General features: G+C 38.1%; 1 protein-coding gene across 1 annotated transcript in view; it reads right to left on the bottom strand.

The window, feature by feature from the left end:
- The window catches only part of DIAPH3 (diaphanous related formin 3), a 425,074-nt gene that overhangs the window by 367,497 nt on the left and 34,171 nt on the right, over positions 1-23,406 (bottom strand). Inside the window, exon 2 of the mRNA XM_039877169.1 lies at positions 14,338-14,505. Within this exon, the coding sequence (XP_039733103.1) occupies positions 14,338-14,505 (168 nt within the window). The remainder of the gene's footprint in view (positions 1-14,337; positions 14,506-23,406) is intronic.

The following is a 23,406-nucleotide window of genomic DNA, read 5'->3' as shown; positions in this document are numbered from 1 at the left end:
ACTTTGGATCGCCTATGGAGCCCAGCAAGTTAAATTTCTTCCCAAATTTTACAAGAAAGCTGCTACAGTTCATCAAACATTGGCAGTGTATGCCATTAGCTGACTCAGTTTTTGCATACCAAACCGTTCAAGTACTTGAAATTCAAAGTCCCCTTTACTGCACCTTGATGTAAATATTTAAGCTCCTAGAAGTTGTTCTGGCTGACACTCCAATAAAAGGGAGTGATTAGTATTGTCTCTCTCGGCTGTTCGTAGAAATATCCTGTTACGTGAATAACGGTTTGTTTCACTTTTCCCCCCCTAAACCAGTGATTCTCAGCAGGCCTTAACACCACTGAGGAAGCATTTGGGAAATGTCTGAGGGCACTCTGGTTGTCACTGTGACTGAGGGGATGCCACGAGGACTTCCAGGGGGACAGTATGCTAGACTTTCTACAACACGTGGGCTAGTCCAACACCATAAAAAGAACTGTCCTGTCTCCCAAAGAGAGATGCACGTACCTTATAAAAGAAGGAATCATAATTATCTAAACCTAAACTCTAATTCAATGGAATTAGATGGAAAATGGAATTCATATGGAAATTGTTGCAATATTAAATACTTTTTGTGTGGTTTTAATACATTGGATTTTGACACTGTCTTTTAGTTTTGTGTTAAGCTTTACCAAGAGGTGTGCTCCATTCCTGAAACTTAGGTATTCCAGAACGATATGGGTGTGGTGTCGGAATCACCAGAACAGCACATTTCTATCAGCCTACACTGTCGCCGTGGTACTCACAGTGGCATAAGGCAGAGATTAAAGAATGTGACTTTACTGTACCTTGTTGAGTTGTCATGGCCAACTGTTTACACCGAAATACATACTGTTTTATTATACAGTCCGGTGAGGCATTCTATTGATTCTTCTAAATTATGAGTATAGATAGCTTATATTATCTATAAAGGCTGTCCATGCAAGAAAGCCATGGGGAAGTTAGGGGATAATTCTCATTAAAGGTGGGGGGAGCTAAGAACACTGAGAACTTGTCTTTCTAATGACCCGGCATCTTCAGCTAGCAAACTATAAAATACTTGATGCAGAATACTAAAAAATAGAAAGGCCATTAGTTGTGACTGAAATCAAAATAAAATTTCAAGGTAAAGAGATGAAAGATAAAAAGGCTACCGTACTGCTTTCTTTGTGGAAAAACATCTTCAAGATGACATGAACTTAGACACAAAAGCAGTATATTTCGAATTAAGGAAGAGACCCAGAGTTCCCCCAACCTCCTTCCTGTGGCTTATCTAACCTCTCTTGCCTACATACGGTACTCACCTTCATGACAAAGATGTGACGGCTGTCCCTATTTAAAAACAAAGAGGAAACAGAAGAAATGATACTACAAAGAAGTTTGGAATCAACTACGTAATAGCACAAACCTCACAGAAACACGCATGAGGCAGTAACCTCATCTAACAGGTGGTCATTCTCTGCATGCCCAGGAGCAAATGGCACTGGAAAGTGTAAGAAAAATTCTGTCCTTTACGAAAGGAAAAAGAAATACAGAAGCAATGGAAAGAAAAAGAAAATGTGTGGGAGTGTGTGTGCATAAAGGACGCAGTATTCTTAGAACAGATTTTGAAACTACAAAGAAAGGGGCGAAATGAAGGAAAACCCTGTAAGTCAGTGGCACTAAACTTCAGGGGGTCACGAAGTCCTTGGGGAATGTATTGGAAGCTTTTCCTAGAAAATGCACAGCCATGCCTTGTTTCAATTCCAGGAGTTAAGCTAAGCATCTCTTAAGGCTATCACAGAAACAGGAGTTGGGGTGCATCAGGGGAAGCCAAACATCTTCATTAAATAACGTCCAGGCTTTAGGGAAAATCTTCAACATGAGAGTCTGAATATCATAGTGTAAACTCCATATACGACAGAACAGAAAAGACAGGCCCACAGAAATGACTTTTTGGAGCCAGCTGGTTTAGAAACTCAAGAACCGGAGCCCAGACCCCAGTCTAGTGCTATTTCCAGGTACTCGTGTGAGGTCCTTGTGAGCAAGTCATCAATGTTCATGTTACTTAAGTTCACATCTGCTCCAACTGTTTGTATCGTATCTCCACTATTTTAGGTCCAGTTTCCTAGAGGCAGCAGACCTGAGACATAGATTCAGATGCAGGTGATTAACAGAGGAGATGCTCTCAGGATGAGTGGAGTAAAGGAAGCAAGGTAAGGGCCAGGAAAGAGAATTTAGAAAAGGTGGCCTTGGCTGGACTCTGGCTTCAGCCTGCATTGCACCACAGTATCACCAGGAGGGACACTCCCAAGTCAGTTGTCAGTAGCTGCAGGACACCAGTTCCCTGGGGCCAAATCTCTGGATGATGGGGCCCTTGTGAGCCACCAGGAACCTCCTGGGGTATGCTATGCAGGCTGCACCCTGGTGATAGGGTCTTGAAGAGGCACCAATAGCACCCACAACGCCATGTGAAGCTAACTTAATTTACATTATAATAAAGCATCCTTCTAAGCAAACTGAATACTATGGAACACCTAATACACTGCATAAGTATAAAATGATACCACAGCTGCAGATTTTAATAGCCCTGAAATGGCAGTTCACCTTGATAGATCAATGATAATTGTATGCAATTCATTAAATATCTCTCATAAATAAAATACTGAGCAGAAAATACATAGAACACATCGCTGTCTAGGGCCGGATAAGTAATTCGAATGAGGCTAATATTTCAGTAGGTATGAGATAAACATCTACTCTAAATGGAAAAATCTTATCAGTTGGCTATTTAGCTGAATATTATCTCATTCCAAAATATTATTTGAGCAGTCATCAAATCAAAATTTTAGTTTCTGTCTAAAGAGTAACTTTCTGTTGTTAAAGTTCTAGTAATACCTTAGCAACATATATTGTGAATTAACTCATTTAAAGCACTACCTTCAAATATATGTTTAGACACAGTTTTGCCTGGGGAAACTGGGAGTTGTGACATCAAAAAGTAATTTTCCCTTAGTTAATTACTTTCTAATTAAAAACTATACTTAAATCGAATCACTGTGCTATTTTCCTATGCACGTCTGAGCGGCACTAGGGAGCGATTTTAGAAACATAGAGAAGTATTGTAAAAAGAATCCAAATTAAGGGCACTCTACAAAATAACTAAGCACGATTCTTCAAAAGCGTCAAGGGCCATGAGTGATCCTGTCCCTGACTGTGGAGATGCGGCAAATTAACGCAAGATGTGATCCCCAATCGGATCCTGGAACAGGGAGTGGGAAAACTGGCAAAATGTGAACAAAGTCTATAGTTTAGTTAGTATTGTACCAATGTTGATTTTTAGTTTTGATAATTGTACTAAAGTTATCAGATGGTGACATCAGAGAAAGTTGGGTGAAGAGTACACGAAAACGACTATTTTCACAACTCTCTAAGTCTAAAATTATTTTGAAAGTTTCTGAAAAACTAAAATACTCATAAAACTTTGGCTATAAAAATAATTTGAAAGAACAAGAAAAACAGAGCATCCCTCATTCTTTTGAAGAATTTTTTTTAAAAGTCCACCAAATTTAAAAAGGATACGTTTTTAGTGTATTTGGCTCCAATAAATACACATGGACTTGATAGAGGAGAAGAGAGTTACGAAACGACCATCGAGGCAAACCTGAAGCTACGGCGAGGAACTATTAGGACACGGGTAATAAAGTTCCATTCAAACCTAGAGGTCAGGCACCCTTCGAAATTTTCCAAAACACGAAGTTCTCAAATTGCTCGCATTTTCTCCACTTTCATTCCAAACTTAATCTGTGAAACAATCATCTCACTCATTCTCCCAACAACCTTTCCTACAGCTTTTCGTGTAGACCTAGTAGTCCTACAATCTTACGTAACAGTTAAGTTCTTAAGTCAGGCATTGAGCTAAACATGTAAGCATTATTTATTTAATACGCACTAATAACCCTTTGAGGTAGGTATTATCTTCCTGATCAATGAGAGAGCTGAGGCTTAGGAAAACGTTTAAACTGACCATAATCCTACAGCTTACATTTGAACTCTGGTCTATCTTCCCTATGCTTATTTCCATATTATTTAATTCCCTTATCATCTAAAATCCCATTTCATTTGGGACTAAGACATCCAACTTAACACTTACTTGCCAGCACCTTGTGCTGACTCCTCCGCTGTCCTACGCCTGGCGACCAGTCTTTGGAATCCAAGCTACCCTCAGTCGTCACTGCCACTTTCCTCGGCCAGTCTAAATAACCACACCTGAAACTTTTCGTTATCGAAAGTGTCCCACCTCAAGGATCGCCATGATCTGCGTTATCCTTTTCTGACTTCAACATACATACATACATATATCCACACACACACACATTTTTTTTTCTTATTTTTTTTTTTTTTACTTCTCCCACTCTCAGTTACCATGTTCTCAACCTCAATAAAACTTCCAGTGTCTTGACTCTCTCCATTTTCTCCCGACACAGGCTAACTCTGACACATCACTTCCTACAACGTTTGTGGAAATCCTCCTCGTCTCCCCTACCCGTATTCCCTAAGGTACTTATTTCAAACTTGCCATTCTCCAGAGGCTACGCAACTGCCGTTTCTACATATCATTTTCAGGTAAGCGAATTTCAATTTCCTCTGTGAAAAGGAAAACTATAATTCAATTTCCTGTATTACTAATTTACCTGCACACTAATCTTTCTGTACCAATTCCTGCATCTACCCAAAGATACCTCCACTTATTTATGCTCTGGATCCTCAATGGCCTTTTTATCTTTTTTAAACCCTATTTCACTGAATCTTGGTTGGGCTTCAACACATAAACATGTCAATCCTTAAGGGGTTAAAATTAAAAGAAAAAGCCTTTCTTCGGCCCTAGCTTTCCTTCCTATGACTTCCTTTTTTCTCCTTCAGATAACTTTTAAAAGAATGTTTCTATATTTGCTGCCACTTTCACAGTGCACAGACAGCGGTAGTTACTTTTTAGATATTTGTTAAATAAATGAGATATGACAGAAGCTCCCAAATAGAATTTGCTAATCCTACTTTGGGACAGACGTATGAAATTCTCGTCATTTTCTGGGAGCAGGAGCTAGAGATAATACAACCCCAGCCTAGAACGGGGTCCAGCTTCAGAGGTAGAATCTTCTGGCAGCGGTAATGACACAGTAAAACTGGCCACACTGAAACTCATCACATCTTCAGGGAGCACTAGCAGAACCACACACCACCTCCATGACCTGGAGCCGGGCAGCACCTGACCGAGGAGTGAATGACGCCAAGATCTCACCCATGCTTCACTACCCAACTGTGGGACTTTGCGTGGTGCTGTATCCATTCAGAGCAATGAAAGGACACACTTTTCCTGACCTGAACAAGGACATCAGGGGGTCAGCAGTGGCCTTGATCTGGAAACCAAGTAAACGGCATGGAGTTGAGCCAGGAGTTTTTCCGATACTCCAAAGGATTCTTCCTATGGATGGGGTAGGGCCAGAGGTTCCCACAAACCAGGAAGTTACAAGCATTCTACTGGTTTTAGACACCTTGATTCCATCCCAGACTGATAAAACACTGGTACAAAAAACATATTTCCTACGTTTTCTTTGCCAAACCTGAGAGGGGGAAGAAAGATGTAATCTTAATACGCACGCACATATACTCAACTAGCTGGAGCACTAAGGAGCAATCGAGCAGAGAATGGCAAACACAGAGCAGACTTTTTTTCAACTGAATTACAAATGTTAGACTATTTTCATTCATGATGTGGGTTTTACAAGACAGCATGCTCATTAAATTTACATACATCAAGTACTGTGGGTTACTTAACGCCATGGAGTGTCAGATTACATTTAAATGATTGACTCTTTGGAGAGTAAAGCAAATATACACAAGCAGCAAGGTGAAGATGGACAGGTGTGAGACAGTTTATTGAGAGAGAGAAACACTCCAGACAGGCAGAGGTATGACTAGAATTATAAAGTAGATACTGGAAAGACAATATAATAATTGATTGAAAAATCCTATGGATCAATAAGCTTTATAATCAAAGGTAAAAACTGCGTGCACAACAATAGCAAAATCAAACATTAATTTTTGTTAAGTCAACAGCAATCATCTCATTTTAACAGGGTATCATGTTGTTTCATGGGTTAAAGCCCATACATAGTCATCCTTGGTAGCTGTCTGTTTTCCTAACAATATCCTATCCCTATAGTCACAGATTGGTTAAGCATCTTAAGAGGTCCACAATGATTAGAATGACTTCTCCTGAGACTTCAGAGCTCAATATCCTACAAGCACAACTTTACCCATATTTCTTCTAAAAGTGTAATTCTTTTCTTAACCACACTGGACTTTATCTTCCATACCACACAATGCCAAAAGGTCTTGCTAATGTATCCCTACTAAGGTAAGTTTTTTTTACCGTGAACAGTTTGGTGCCAATAAAAACTGTAAGATTTCATTATCTAGGTCCAGGTCATTATATGCTCTCAAATAGTCAACATTAACTGAACCTTACCCAGTTCTGCAATTTAATAAATTTTAATCTTACATTAGCTTTAAGTAAACATTACCAAAACCTTTAAAAGATAAATACAACTTAGAACCACGAACTTGGAATTAACTTTATTACTACTTTTTTATATTTGAGATGTCCATAAATATGCTAAAGCTGTAGAATAGTTAATCTTTCTTTTGATCATTTCTAGTATGTTCTTAAACAAACCTTTATAATCATTTTTTATATAAATGATTTTTTTTTCATTATGAAAATGCTTTAAGGGTGATGTCTGTATACAGCTGTGATGTCGAGACAGGGTGAAGAACAGGTGCACACACAGTGAGACTGGCTGTCGGGACAGGTTGGGAGGTGAATACAGGAAGACTTCACAACTATTTTTGGAATACAGTGTTGCTAGGACTTTTCAAGCATATGGATAAGCACCTACAATCACAGATAACTGTGATTCCTGCAGATAAAAACACCGCTACTGATAAAATGGGTTTCTTTCCTTGATTTTTCATCTGTCTAAACAAATGGCCATTTCTTCAGAAACTACATAAAATATAAAATGGTCATTTGACTTATGGTACAAGAGCCAACTTTTCTAGATTAAAAAAAGACTAAGAAAAGGCCTTCAGAGTTAGAAATTGTACAGACACATCATTTTCCAGCTGGTGAAAGAGCATGCTTAAACATTAACATAACATTTATCCTTTTGAAATTCCTCTATTTTATTGGTTCAACAAACTCCCACCAGGCAAAATTCAATGCTCCTAAATCATTTATTTTCTCATTTATCTGGATCTAGAAGCAACAACTAGGCATTGACATTATCCCCCCTGACAAATACAACCCATGAATCAACTTGACAATTGCCTTACACTTCTATACTCTCTTCTTCCTCCTCCTCCTATTTGGATTATTATTCGGATTGCTTTTAAACCACTTTTCCCCGAATTTTTCAATTTCTACCTAAAGGAGAGGGGAAAGACTGATAACTAATAAATCAAAACAAAGCATTCCCACAGAACCTCTCTCATCTTATCTAGTCAACCCTAAATACACTTTCTTAGTTTGTAATAAATAAGAAATGCTTAGAATAGAGGAAGTAGATTTGTAAAGAATGCTAATACTTAAAATAAACTACCTGCTGGTAGCAATCTATAGCAGTCAATAAACACTTAGAGCATTAACACAAAGGAGTCTTTGTTGGTTTCTCCTTTCATTCAGACTCCTGGTGACCCTCAAGATATCACTTACAAATTCAACATAATAGATGTCCATTTATCTGACTAAAGAAATTGCTGTGCATAAACCCTTAATACCCAAGGATTAAAGGGAAAAAGAAGAGAAAGAAGAAAAACTGTCCTTAGCATATACCCAAAGGAGGGGAACGCCAAAGTAAGTTAACAAGACAGACTCTCCACCCACCAACTTAACTCTGTGTGTATGAAGTTATATCATTTTATTGCTTAAACATGGTGTTTGACAAAACAGAAGAAACAGATCATATGTGCAATACGCACGGTGAAGGCTCTGAGGGGACAAAGATGAATAAAGTTAAATGTTCACAGTCCAATAAAATATAGTTCTTATAAAAAGATTAGAAAAGGGATCTAATGAATCAATGAATAGAACAGAAATGTGTCATACGCAGTCACTCATTTAATCATTAACACAGGAATATACTCTGTTTACTAGATAAAAATTATCAGGACCAAGCATCAACCCTATTGGAAGGCCGGAGTAGAAAGGAGCGAGCCAATTTAATTCAAGTAACTGGAAAGCCTTTACTGAAGTACTTTAGGAACAGAGAAAAGACATTAACTATTTTCTGGAGTCATCAGAAAGGGCATCATGGAACTGATTGTTTGATCTTCCTTTTTAAATTTTATTATCAGTTTATGACCTTTTTGGAAGGCAGATATTGGGTGGGTACAGAGAAATTCTCAGCAAAGAACAGCTTTTCGGTTTCCCTAATTTAGAGTTAGTTTATTATATTTGGAGTAAAATCTCAGAGCTGAAAAACAAATTCACAACAGAGGTTAAATTCACAAATGTAACCTCTTTTATTATAGAATGACACTGAGTATAATGAAAAGGAAGAAAAAAGGCAATAACAAATATAATTCAGATATTCTTATTGTACACATCATTGAAAGAACCTACAAATAATAAAAATTAATGAGAACTTAATAAGGATACATTTTACCAAAAATCAGTACACAAAAAACACTTGGGAAAAAAGTTTAGTTTTTTATAGATACTAGTTACATACTAGAAATAAACCTTCAGATAAATCTAGTAAAAGATGTGCAAGTCCTAAAGGGAGAAAATTCTAAGTTTTTACTGTTCGAGAACAGAAAATCTAAATAAATAACTAGAGAGATGACATGTGCAATGTTCACAGATGGAAAAACACTATCACACAGGTATCCATTTTGCCTAAATCGACAAATACACTGCAATTCCAATCCAGATCCCAACAGGCTTTATAACAGGATTTAACTGATTGTAAAATATAAAAAAATCAAAGGGGCCAAGAATACCCAAGATCATTTTCAATGAGAGAAGTGTGGTCTTAGATAGCAAGGCTTATTATAGAACTATAGTAAATAAAATCAGAAACAAAAGAGGATATATTTCATCTGATACCACTGAAATACAAAGGATCATAAGAGACTATGAACAATTTTATTGAACACCAAAAACCATTTTGGTAATGAACACCAAAAATTTAGATGACCTAGAAAAAGTGGATAATTACTAGAAATATAAAACCTACCAAGACTGAATCATGAATAAACAGATAATCGGAACAGACCAATAATAAGGAGATTGAATGAGTAATCAAAAATCTCCCAACAAAGAAAAGCCAGGACCAGATGGTTTCGGTGGCAAACCAAACATTTAAACATGAATTAACACCAATCCTTCTCAAACTCTTCCCAAAAATTGAGGAGGGAGCACTCCTAAACTCATTTTACCAGGCAGTCATTACCCTGATACCAAAGCCAAACAAAGACACTCTGGGGAAACTAAAGGACAATATCTCTGATGGCTATAGATGTAAAACTTCTCAACAAAATACTAGCAAACAATTCATCGGCACATTAAAAGAATCACACATCATGATCAAGTGAGATTCATTAGACAAAATTCAACATCTATTCACTATAAAAGCTTCAATAAACTTTCTATAGCAGGAACATACCTCAACATTATAAAGGGCATATATGATAATGCCACAGCTAAGATTGTACTGAATGGTCAAAGGTCAAAAGCTTTTCCTTCAAGATCTGGAACAAGACAAAGATGCCCACTCTCACCACTCCTCTTCAACCAAGTATTAAAAGTTGTAGCCAGAGCAAAAAGGTGGAAAAAAAAAAAGAAAAGGCATCAGATTGGAAAAAATTAAAATTGTTTGCAGATGATACTATATATAGAAAACCCTAAAGGCTCTACCACAACACTGTGAGAACTAATAAACAAATTCAGTAAAGTGGCAGGATAGAAAATCAACATACAAAAATCAGTTGCCTGTCTCTGAACTACGGGTAGAAAGAGTCAGAGTACATTATTCTGCGTGGAGGACAGGCTTTGGAGGTTAATGACAGGAGCTATGGACAAAGGATCCATCGGCTTCTCATGGACAGGACGTGGATTCCCAGGAAAGCAGGCCTGGGCCACCTAGGTCATACTGCATCCAAAAGGTGACCTCAGCAGAGGAATGGGCTTATGGAAGACTAGGCCAGACAAAAGGGACTTCACAGGTGACAAGGGCATGGTAGGTGAGACTAAGAGGAAGTCACAAAAACAGAATCGATGTTTATAATCTCCTGCACCTCTGGCAGGTAAATTAGTCCCACAAAGAGGTCCACACCCCAATCTGTAGATCTTGTAAATGTTTCTTATTACATAGCAAAAGGGACTTTGCAGATGCAAGTAAGGTTACATACTTTAAAATAGGGACATTATTTTGGATTATCTGGGTAAACCCAATCTAATACATGAGCCCTTACAGCAGGGAACTTGCTCCAGATGCAGGCAAGAGATGCCAGAGGGTAAGGCATCCAAGCACGAGATGGATTTGCTACATCTGAGATGTAGAGGCCCACATGAAGGATGGGAAAGAGCCTCTGGAAGCTAAGGCAGCCCCTCGGTGACAGCAAGGAAACTGGAACCTCAGTCCTACAACGGCAAGGAACTAGATGCCACCAACACGAACCCAGAAGAGGATTTTTCCGAAAGCTTCTCTGATAGGAGCCCACGTATTAGTGATTTTGGCCTTATGAAACCTGAAGAAACCAAGTGAGCCAACCTGGACTTCTGACCCATAGAACTAGGAGATAACATGTTGGTGTTGTTTTAAGTTACCAGGTCTATGGCAATTTGTTACAACAGCAATAAGAAGCTAATACAACACCCAGAGCACCAATGCCGGATTATAAATGCCCTAGGCCAGCAAGTATATGCTTGTTCCTCTCCTCAACCCCACATCCAATCTAATACCAGAGGGGACTGATTCGGTCTAGGGAGTACAGAAAAATAAGGTGAAGAAACCTCACTCCCAAGAACAGCCTCTACTCGAGACTCTAAGTGGAACAGGCTTAAAAGAGGGAAAGAGAAAAGCTTTCTTTGGATGAAAATTAAGTTACTTATATTAAAGTCGGGTTTTTACAAGCTGAAAGTAAATGAAAAGCTCTGAGACCTGCCTTGAATTTCATCTAGAGGCAGGAAAGAAATAAGCCAAGAGGCAACGAGTGGAACAGACAAGTCACTTTCAGCTGATCCCTACCATGTTCGCCTCACTCAAAAAAAACCAGGCCCATACAGCTAAAGTGAGTTCAAGAGTAACCACGAAACTATGACTTCCGGAAATCAAAGCTGTATACACGATGACATCCACACAACCATTTAACTTATCTAGATCCATAGAGAAACCAACGTGGGCTCTGACGTGAAAATTTTGCTTTCACCAAAAAATAAATGGGAGAAAAAGCCCTTAAGAAGTATAACTAAAAATTCATCGCTACCTCAAAAAAAGCACACTGAAGTTATTACCCAGAGAGCAAGTAAATCAATTTCCTAAAATAAGCGAAATGAGTACCAATGGTGAAGTATTACACTGTACTTCACATTCATTAAGTAATCAAGACAGCGCCCTGTCTTTCAAAGGACTGTCTTGAGGAGGGAAAAGATGTTTTTCAAAACAAAGTTTTTACTTCATGTAAAAATTATTTAAATGCCTTTGATAATGTTGAATAAGAATTATTTTGAAAGTTGTGCAATGCCAAAACAAACAGTCTAGATGCAAACTTTAAATGGTATGAAACTTCTGTACAGGTTAAGTACCAAAATGTTAAGTGGCTAATTATTAAATGTTTCTTCATCAAAAAAAAATTTTATTAATAGTGGTATTAAATACCACCAATAGGTGCACGCCAAAAATCAAACCCAACCTAAATCTAGCATCTTCCACAGACATAGAAAGAGCTTTAAGTTTGTCAGAAATGTGGTTACTCTAAAAACCCTAAGAAATATCACTGAAATCCACACTTAAAGAAGGAAAAAGACCCTTCTCGGCTTCAGAATCATCTGCAGGTTTTCCCTACAATGTACTGTGATATGTTCAAAGGTCAGAAAGGGAAGCAAAGAACCTAGTCCTCATTTTTTAAAAAAGAACTTATTGTGACAAATTCATTCATTAGCGCATTGGGTAACACTGAGACAGCAACAGTTTCACACGAGCACTGCTTAGTAGAGTAAATTTGATTGCAAAAGGTCTTCTGTCGAGAGAGAGACCTGTTTAAGAGTTATTAGCTGACCTGGGCCAGATATCCAATATGTATTCTGTAAATACTTCAAAATACCTATCTACTCTGTGCACACTATTGAAGTTGCTGCTGACGGAAAAACACTTCTGAAGGAATCGTGTTCAGAACAGAGTACCATAAATTACATCGGTACTTTTCGGTATTGTTAAGTAAGTGGCTTGTGGTGATAAAATGTGGCCCCTGTAAACATCTAACATCGAAGACCAGCTCTACTTACTCTGATGGTGCCATCAATTATGCTCAAAGAGAAAAAAATTTTTTTTCTTCATCAGGTAGTCACAAGTGAACCATAAAATTCCCACTCCAGAATCTGACAGATTAATTTCGGTGAGCAGTTTCACAATGATGCCTGGATGAGTGAGGAGGAAAGGGTACTGTACCACCTCGAGTCCTCAAAGGTAGTCCTGGAAGAACTATCTGTATACAAGTCTCATTAATGGAGGGAAAGGTGAGCAAAAAGAAAAAAAAAGAAAAAAAAATGTTCATTTTCCTCGTTTTAGGCTAAAATTATATTAAATCGTGCTGACGAGAGTTAGTAAGGAGGAGGTTATACACGTATGATTAACTAAAGCTAAATTCATCACTTCATCAAGAGCTGATGTTATAGGCAAGAATCTCCCTAGCGTAGGCTTCGTGTAAAACAATACTAATAAAATGTATGTTCGGTGATGAAAAGTTAGGAATCACTCATATGAATTAAAAATCCCAGGAAGACACAAACTAGGCATTCTTTCTGGGGTCTTCTGAAGCTCCATGTGCAACAGTAAATACACACACTTGTTGATGAAAACGAGGCAGTGTAACAGCAAATACACCAGTGACCTCAGCAGCTCTTAACTTTCACTCAAATTTCAAGCACATCTTGCACTCTAATGTAAATAGGTGAATGAAATAATTTCCCCAGAAGCCAAAGAAGGCTGTCAAAACCAATACATGAAACGGACATACGCCAGAGGAATCGCGATGCTGCAATAAAATAATATACGACTCTTCAGAATGGCAAACAAAATCCTTTCGTACTCTGCCCCACATAACCAACCATTCCAGTCTAATTTTTCCCACCTCTCACTGGTCCCTGCATGAACTATATGGATCCTCATTCTTTGCTCACTGCTTTTCCCCATCTCTAGAGAATGAATGCCCTTCCCTCCACCATCCAAACCCTACCCTGAGACCGGCCTCTACTCCCTCCGCCCTCCTGAATTTCCCTAAACTAGTGATTTCCTTTCCACTTTCATTTCTCCTGAAGCTAATGAGGTATCTCTGAAGAAGCTTCTTCCTACACTGAACTTATAAAATAACTTAATCATGAAATACTACCTTCTGGCATTTTTTAATCATTTGATTTCCAATTGTTTTGAATCTTAAGGGATATGCAACTTGAGGGTAAAAACTACATATGTAAATAATCTTTTTATAAAAAGCTAGCATTCATTTTGTGGCAAATAGTTTGAATATACTTAATATATGTTGAATATTAGCCAAATTAGTTCAGCCAGCTTGAAAGTTAGGCGCTGAGTCTGTCACAGAGTCTCCGTCATTGAGAACCAACTGAAGGCCACAAATGACACCAAGTGTTTCCACCAGAATAGGCACACCTCAAAATGAGTCCAAGTCTCTACAGATATAACTGATGAACTTGGTTATCCACTTGACAACCCACACAGAAGAGCAGTGCGACCGTCATTCTAAAATGTAACCGAACACAGACAGACAGACCACTTAATCTATTCAAGACAGAAACGTTTCATTCGATACTTCAAGGTATTTATGTTTTTATCTATCCTGTTTAAAGAACAAAAAATTGGTATGACATTTTTCTTTGGATTCTTATTTTTGGGACCATAAAGTTTCTATGCCGAAAGTGCCACCTTCAATGACATCATAAAGCACCCTATGGAACACGAGCTCCAGATATGTTTAGGGATCCGGAAACATGATCAAAAGCTAAGGCTTTTACACCTAACAACATTTCATAAGAATCAAAATCCTTACCATCATCTTCTCAAAAAGTTCTAAGAGTTCGTTCTCGGACATTGGCTTGGAAAAGTTTTCCATCACCTCTGAAGAGCAATCGCCGCTTGCAAACGCAGTCTTCAAGTTCGAAAGTGGAGGCCTCTCTTTCTTGCTACCTGGAATTTTTATGCTGGCAAATTTGTCCAGCTACAAAGAAAGATAAAATAACACATGAGTATCACCCTCTCAACATTCATCTGACCCCCAGAATGAATAGGCAAACACGGTCAATCACATTATCAACTTGATTTTCATCGGGAGGTATTCAGCACTGGAAACTTTAAAATTAAATTTTATATATAGGGGTGTGTGTGTGTAGTAAAACATTTTCTGTAACCATTCTGTCTAAAAGCAGAAGAGAAATCAGACAACTCAAAAGATACTTTCTAATTTTAAAATTGTAAAATTGAGGTTCTAATGACAGGTGACCTTCTCTTTACAAATTAGCTGTCTAAGCAGTAGTACGAAGGTAACTTAGGCAATTTAGTGGAGGGCAATCAAACTATCACTCAGTTCCTGGCCTCCTTGTCCAGAGCCCTTTTCACAGTGCATGCTACACTACGGGGTGAGGGAACGATTTAAAAATTTTAAGAATAGAATTTTACTTATATATCCATAGCTTGTAGGCCTGAAAAAATACATTTCTCTTTACTCTGGCCAGTCTGTACTTGAACTTCATGAGCAGCTATAGAGTAGGGTGGGTAAAACCGCAGGAAATAAAGCTGAATTTTTGTTGTAGTGGGATCACTTCTCTAATTAGATTATCAAATAGTTCACTGATAATTGAAAATGCATAGATATCAGTTTACAAAGCTAATTGTTTATTCACCGAAAATTTCTTGAATTTCAACAAGTTCTATTTCTCAGAGAAACCAGACTCACACAGTGTTCCAAATGGTAACAATCAAAAAAAGTCTTAAAATGGGTATTAATAGAACTACACTTAAAAAACACAAGGATTCTGTGACTTGTTCAGCATAACTATGCACATTAAGCTACTGCTTTTGCCATAATATGTCTAGTACACAGACCTGTGTTATTCATTATGGGAACCACTGGCCACATGTGGTTATTTAACCACAAATTCAAAATTCAGTTCTTTAATTGCGCTAGCCACATATCGAGTACGCAAGAGCCACATGTGGCTAGTGGCTTCCATACCGGTCAAAGCACATAGAGAATATTTCTATCACCACGGAAAGTGTTATAGGATAGAGCAAGTGTAGCCCATTAAAGAAATACAACACTTAAAATTCTCAGTTTAAAAGAACCAGTCACAGTATTGATTATTCGCTAACAAAATAGGATGTCTTCAAATAATGAGATGCAAAGATAAGAATGCTTATCTTTAAAACAGGTCTTTAAATTCACTATGAAGATAACGCCTAGGAAAACTACACATGGTCCATCTAACCTGACCCAAACATTAAAGTGCTAAGAAAGTGACAGCTTCTGGTAGGATTTAGAAAGTAGTCACAAAACACCACTGCTTCTTCGGAACAACCCCAACAAGCCATCGGGGAGCTGAGGACGCACCGAAACCTATTGGAGCTATTGGAAAGTGACAGACAGGCTGCTCTCATCCCTGACAAACAGCTGAAGAAGTCAAACAAGGGTGAAGAAATCCCAGACACCTTTTCAATGAACTAGTATTGATAGGAGCTTGGGTACTGGCATGACAGATTAGAATTCCAAGGAGCCCCTGTCACAAAGCAAGTCTGCACTCGCCTACCAACTCCTTCCCCGAGGTCTTCACCAACTGCATGGGGTAGCATTCCAGCGGGTGGGGAGTGGGGCAGGGAAGCCGAGCAAGCAAACGTTCCCTGAGGCATGAGAGATCTCAGTGCAAAGCGGCTGCCCTCGGAAGTCCCTGTCCCAGGCAATCAACTTGAGAGAAATCTCCATAGCGCATTCTGGGCCTTTAGAGAGTATGTGGCCGCTGTCGTCTGAAGACTGGGTGCAGGATACTAGGTCACGGAGAGATTTTTCCGAAGAAACGGCCAGAAATAGAACTGAAAACAAAAAGAGCATGAAGACTTTAAAACAGAGAGAGAAACCCCCAGTTTTGAAAGTTAGTAGCTCAGTTGTGAAATCAAAAGACAGATCACCAGAATCTCAGTGCACAGATCCCGAGCCCTCAAAACATTTGAGGCCACAGTTGAGCTCCATAAAACTAAAGTATTAAGAAAGCCCAAAGCCAGCTCAGCTAGAGAGAGACCACGCTGACTCAGATCCCCATCCTAGAAGCCTGAAAGAAGGGCATGCTCTTTGGGGAAGCAAATATTAATTTCTACTATAATTTTTTTAAATATCCACCATACGATCAAATATTGTGGGGCACATAAAAGATCAAGAAAATGTGGCTCCTGGTCAAAAGAAGCAGACCTAAGATGGCCCCCAGATGGTGGAATTACGAGACAAAGACAATGTAAATGAAGATTTATAAAAATGACAGAGGGGATAAAGGATCTAAAGAGTGGTGGACATCATGCATGAGAGATGAAGAATTTCAACAGCAAGGTCATGGAAACTTTTATGTCTATTAGAATGAAAAATGTATCAAAAGGGAAGAATTCATCAGGTGGGCATAATGGAAGCTAAACACAGCTGACGAAAGGGCTGGAGAAACCTAACACAGATTAAGTATCAACACTGAAAGAAAGAGGGGAAAAAAAGAATGGGAAAAGGAAAACAGATAAAGAATCCCAGATCTGTAATACAATACGAAATGTTGTAACACAAGTATAATTGGGATACAGAAGAAGAGTGAAAAAGAAAATGGTACAGAAGACGTTTTTTATTCATTAGAAGAATTATCTCCTGAAATATCAATTCACAGATCCAAGCAGCTCAGCAAATCCTTCCTCAGCAAGCTCGGGATCAAAAAACAAAAAACACCCCATACCTGGTCACCTTCTGATCATACTGCTGAAAATTAAAAATAAAGGGCAAACCCGAAAAGTGCAGCCAGAGAAATGAAGACATTAAATACACAGGAGGAAAGGGATACAAATGATAACTAATTTCTCACCAGAAATAATGGTGGCAAAAGACAACAGAACGGCAACTTTAAAGTACTGAAAGGAAAATACTGTCATTCTGGAATTCTATACCCAGGGAAAATCCCTTCATAAATAGAAGCAAAATACAGACAGACAGAAACTGAGCCAATGTGTCTCCAGCAGACCCGTACTACAAAGTGTCAAAAAAGGTTTTACAGGCCAAAGAGAAATGATACCAAATGGAATCCCAAATTTACAAAAAGTAATGAGCGATGGGGAGGGGTTCTCTGTTAGATGTTGGTGATACAAAGATGAATGAGCTATTTAAGAAATAAATAACAATCAAGTGAAGGAGACGAGCACATAAATAGGCAATTACATAGCTCTACTTAAAATGTAGCAAGAGGTATGTAGAATGTATTACAGTAGCAAGGAGGGGCTACTAACTCACCAATATTAACACTCCCTTCTTTGGAATAACTCAGAAATATAAAGTTGAATTGTCTCCGCATGAATACATGTCCAGAAGTTACTGTCCCTACGTACATCAGTACCCCAATTCTTCACGTTTGTTTTAAAAAACTAGGAGATAACAACAACAAGAAAACTGATTTAAGAAATGAGACTGGTGACTCTACCTGTCCTCTGAATTACAAATTCATTGCCATCACTTCTATACAAGTAATATCAATCCCTCAGCGTAGAAACTATGCTGACTCCTCTGCACACACCACAGAAGTGTAACTTCATTAAAATGCTAAACTTATGACATGAAATTAAGCAAAACATCATTAATACAACATCAATATTATAAAGGTAAACACGAGAATGAATGGAAATAGTACGCTTAAGCAATTAACAAGCTACTTTTTGAATACATAACCTAATAGTTCCATCAGGGGTAGGTTTTAAAATTTTAGTTTTCACCTAGAGACAAACTTTCACAAATAAAAATCTCTAAAAGTCCTAAAAATAATAATGGCTAATATTTAATACTGAATCCCTTCTACATGTTACGCACTATGCTAAGAGCTTGAAATGTAGCATCAGCTTGAATGCATTTGTGTAATCGCTACAATGAGGAAACTACGTCTAAACAATAAGACAAGCTCCAAAATACTTATACATAAAAATTTGGTAGTATTTAGCCTATAAAAGGGGGGAAGGGAATCAACCTATTGTTTTTTAGCAGAGTAACATGTGTATCAATAAACTATCAGAATTCATACAGTAATAAAATAGAATTAGCACATCTCCCTGATATGCTTAACACCTAAACTCTAGGGAAAGTTGGCTTTTATCCAAGTAGAAAAACAAATTTACCTATTACCAGTGCTAGCTAAAGGCAAGATAAGAAAAATTAGCAAGATGCCTCTTCTAGCTTCTAAATCTTCAAAGGTCCAAAGAGTAATACAAGATACAAAAAACCGTGTTTCATAATTTCAGTACAATGTTTTTATCTACCTCCCCCAATCAGAAGGGATGAAAGGCAAAATAAGGAAGAAGCCATAGGAGAAAAATAAATACAACCCTTTCTCCTATGCTAGAAGAATACATTAAATTTGTTGAATACCTCAGGCTTAAAGCATTCCCAGGTATGTGATGCTCTACTGAGCACTACAGGTAGATTCCACATAATCGTGACACTATTAAAAAACCAGGTGCAAAGTGAATTTTACTATCAAATCGCTTTAAATGTTCTAAAGAAATTTCATTTTTAAAAAATATAGCTACTCAAATAAAAAACACAATAATTTATCTTTCATGGAATTGTACATACAATTTGCTTAAAGCAAGGCACAATAGAACATAAAAGAAAACTTCTAAAAGCAAACTTTTCAAGTACTTTTGCACATAAAAACACAATAGAAATCACCGTCATACTAACTGTAAATGGTTATTTCGTATTTGGCGATTTGGCTGGGAGCATGTGTCTTCTACAATTTTCTGCACTTGCATAGCTTTTAGTTTTATATAAAATTCTTGTCTTAAAGATGAGCTAGAAACACGACCCACATAGATAACGTACACAATTCGTCTTTGTTGAAAAACGGGTTAAACACACAGAAGACAGAGGGAATTCTAGCACAATGCTATCTAGACATGATACACCTCACTTACGGTGCCTACTGTGCTGTATCTGGGGTGTGCTGAGTTTTATAAATTAATATCACATCTTCGGGGGAAGTTAAATGAGCACCCCACTGAGTATTATCTCATACTGATAGTAATGACAGTTTAAATAAAATTAATTAAACCAAAAAACAGGCTTTAAAAAACTATCTGGATTTTTAGCTATAGTACAACATTAACAGTGAAGATGCAGCTTTCACTCTTCCAACGTTTTAAATACTAACAGAAGTATTTTTTTTTAATTTAAAATGAAAGATACTCTGATTATTAGTCATCTTACAACCCGAAACGTCTGAAGAACTATGTGTGACCATAAACATATGTCCTTAGAACCCAGAAGGGAGTAGATATTTTCATGCAATCCAGGAGAATTATTAAGCAAATAAAAGTTCACTAATTATAGAATCAATTCTATATGAATGTATATCTGAAATCCAGAAGAAATATATATCGCTTAAAGTTATCTATCAATTTTCAGGCAATCTTGTACTATATTTAAGAAGAGAAAAAGCCTAGCAGCTTAAATAGCTCTGCTTTTTAATTAGCTGTAATACTAGCAACCTGCTGAGTAAATACACGCTTCCAGTCTGACTTCTGCATCCCACCAGCCCTTTGCATGTTGTTACCCTAACCAAGCTGCTTAAACCTTACACGACAGTAGCTATCACAGTGAGTTGTTAATGAGAGAGAAAACTACTTCTGACCTTTCAAGCTTCGGGTTAAAAGGCCTGAAATGCCTTAGCCGATCACTGTACCTAAGGCAGCACATGTGCCCACACACTCTCATTCTGTCTATCACAGCAGTTTATTTCCCTCACATGTATCCTTCCACTTATGAAAACCTGTAATCATTTATTTTACAGGCCAAAGAGAAATGATACCAAATAGAATCATTTGGTAACTGTTGACTCTTCCAGTAAAATATAAGTGCCATGCTAGACAAACCGTCAACTGCCTTAGTCACTGTGGCAGCCAGTCTCTAAGTGGTCCTGACTTGTGTAACAGATAGGATACTGTGGAAATTATAGAGTGCGGTTTCCAGGACTAGTCCGCGAAAGACATTACAGCTTCTGTCTCACTTCCTCTTGGATCACTCACTCTGGGGTCTATCAGCTGTCAGATCAGGAGGGCACTTAAGACCACCTAGGCCCACCTGGCAAAGAACTGAGCTACAGAAGCTGAAGCAGCATGGAGGCCTTGTGAGTGCACCACTGGGAAGTCCCAACTGAGCCTTCAGATGACTTATATTTATTACATTGCTATAGATGGCTAATACAGAGCTCCTCATAGACTAATAGTTTTAAATAGCGCTAGCCAGCATCTTCACTGCGACCTCATGAGACCACAAGCCAGAACCACCTAACTAAGCAACTACAATTCCTGACCCACGTTAAGAATAACCGTTTGCTGTATTAAGTCACTAAATTTTGGGTTATTTAAGGGGTAATTTTTACACAGCAACGCAGGACTATTACAGTCACTGGTGTATGATCAGCCTGTATAGCACAGCAGCTGGCACATAGAGCAATTAACACTTGTTGAAGGTATGAATGAATGAGCAAAGACTGGATGTTGAAATACATAACAGTGCTACCCCTGCAGATGCTCATCACGTGAGGGAAAATCATATGATAAAGAACGAATTATAAATTAAGGTAAAATATTGTAAATGCTTCCAAGGAAATCATAAGCCATGGGAAATCAGCAACATATAAGATCCCATGATTAATTCTGGGGTACAGAAGAAATCTTGAGAAGCTCTGGAAAAGAAATGCATCAGGGAACCCCATAAGGCTGAAATGAGAATTACTGGAAATGGTACATGTAACAGCTAAACAGTGCACATGCCCGTTCCATGGTCTTTACAAAAATGCTAGTGACATCAACTATTTCAAAGAGACATCATAGGAATGGAAGGGGGGCGGTGGGGAACCACTCAGGCCACAATCTTTATCACTCAGTAACAATTCTACCAATCCACTCCTCTCACCCCCCCCCCCCCACCCACCTCCCCCACCCCGCAGCACTGTAACTTCAATACTCCTAAATGTTACATATGAGCTTTTCCGGCTTTAAATTCATACTTTAGTGAACTAATAAAAAGTTCCTTAGCCTGAGGCTTCTTTGAAAAGAAAATTTACCATCACTCCCCCCAAAAAAATAATTGCCTACTCACAATAATTTGTTTACATTTAGATTACCTATAATAAGTATGCTCTTAAAATTCCTTTCAACTGCTTGAAAGTTACAGCATGCAGGACGTATTCTACAGGCAGCCAGTGCAGACGCCGGTGGAGACACCACAGAGGGAAAAAGTGAGGTCTCTCAGCAGCAGGTGGCACCTGGCTTGCCACTCAGAAGCAAGTCACCCTGGAGATGTGTCCTCCATGACTGCAGCCTGAGCCAATGTCTTGATTATAATCTCATGAAAGATCTCAAACCAGAACCATCCTGCTACGCTGTTTCCAAATTTTTGACCCAAGAAACTGAAATGTTAAATGTTTATTACGGTTCTCAGCCACTAAGTTTTGGAATAATTTATTATATATTAATAGATGACTTTAATACTGTGCTTCTCATAGAATGCTTTGAAATGCCTAAAATACATACAATTACAAAGAAAACTAAATAAAACAGGATTATAAATATTAAAAATTATAATGTTAATATATTGGTCTTCATGAATGCATTACACTAAGAGGTAATAGAAAATCTAATACAAAGTGTTGAATATAAACCATTTTGTTTTTTTATCAATAGGGTTGATGTCCCCATAAGAAAAAGAAGAAACACCAAAAATCTCTCCCCACTACCCACCATGTGAGCAAAGAAGAAATAACATATGAAGACACAGAGAAAAGATAGTTATCTACAAGTCAGAAAGAGTGCTCCTGAGAAACCAAATTTGCTAATACTATGATCATGGACTTCTAGATCCAGAACTCTGAGAAATAATCTGCTCTTCAAACCAAAAAGAGAAAAAAGAAAAAAGGTTTTGAAATAGCTTCAATAACTTGTTTTGAAACATCTGTGATCTCTGATTTCTGTGGTAATAAAGTCACAGGCCAAATCCTACTGTGCGTGGGGAGAGGGGGAGCCTATATTCATAATTTTTTTAAAAAAAACAAATTTCACTTAAAGCTTAAGGGAAATAAAGATTTAATCTTTTTCCCATTCAAGTTCAAGGACACTATGAATTCTACCACAAACCCCCTGATGGACCATAATCTTCAGGTTAAGAGCCCCTGGAGGCAGATATGGAATAGTAACAGAAACAGCGGTGGAAAAGAAGAAAGTAACTCAAGTCCTATGCCTTCAGTGAGTCAGTGGGAGGGAGGAGAAAACTTATAGTTAAGAACAAGGAGAGACGCACAGAAATGCTTAAAAAGCTGGAAGCTTTTGAAGGAAGATACAGGAAAGTAAAGCCTTCAAAGAACATCTAGGTTTCTATTAAAGCAAGAAGGAAAGCAAACATTCAAGATGACAGGCTTTGAGGTACAAAGGTCAAAGCAGGAGAGCTTCGGAGGTCTGGAAGAGTTGGGAGATGTCAGATTAGAAGAAAAACTGGACCTGCAGAGGGAGGAAAGATTCTAGGTGCTTGGGGATGACATGGATTGATTATGACTTTTGCTGTTGCTCAAGTCAGCAGAAAAGTGAGTTGAATTGTAATAACTAATGAAAATTAACAAGGAAACAAACCATGTGGACTATATCTTAATTCATCTTCTCTGTCCCTACCGCCAGTAGCCTCCTAGATGGCCTCCATGTCTTCACCCTCTATGCCCCGACAACTCCTGGAGCAGTTCTCTACACTGACGTCAACACGATCTCACTGAAATGCAAATCCAAACATGTCCCTCACTCCTGTGCTTAAAACCCTTTACCCTTTGTATCCCCATTACTCAGGATGACA

Source organism: Pteropus medius, unplaced genomic scaffold (genome assembly GCF_902729225.1).
Source record: "Pteropus medius unplaced genomic scaffold, Ma_sr-lr_union100, whole genome shotgun sequence".
NCBI classification, from domain to species: Eukaryota; Metazoa; Chordata; class Mammalia; order Chiroptera; family Pteropodidae; genus Pteropus; species Pteropus medius.
This window is presented reverse-complemented; position numbering and strand designations above follow the sequence as displayed.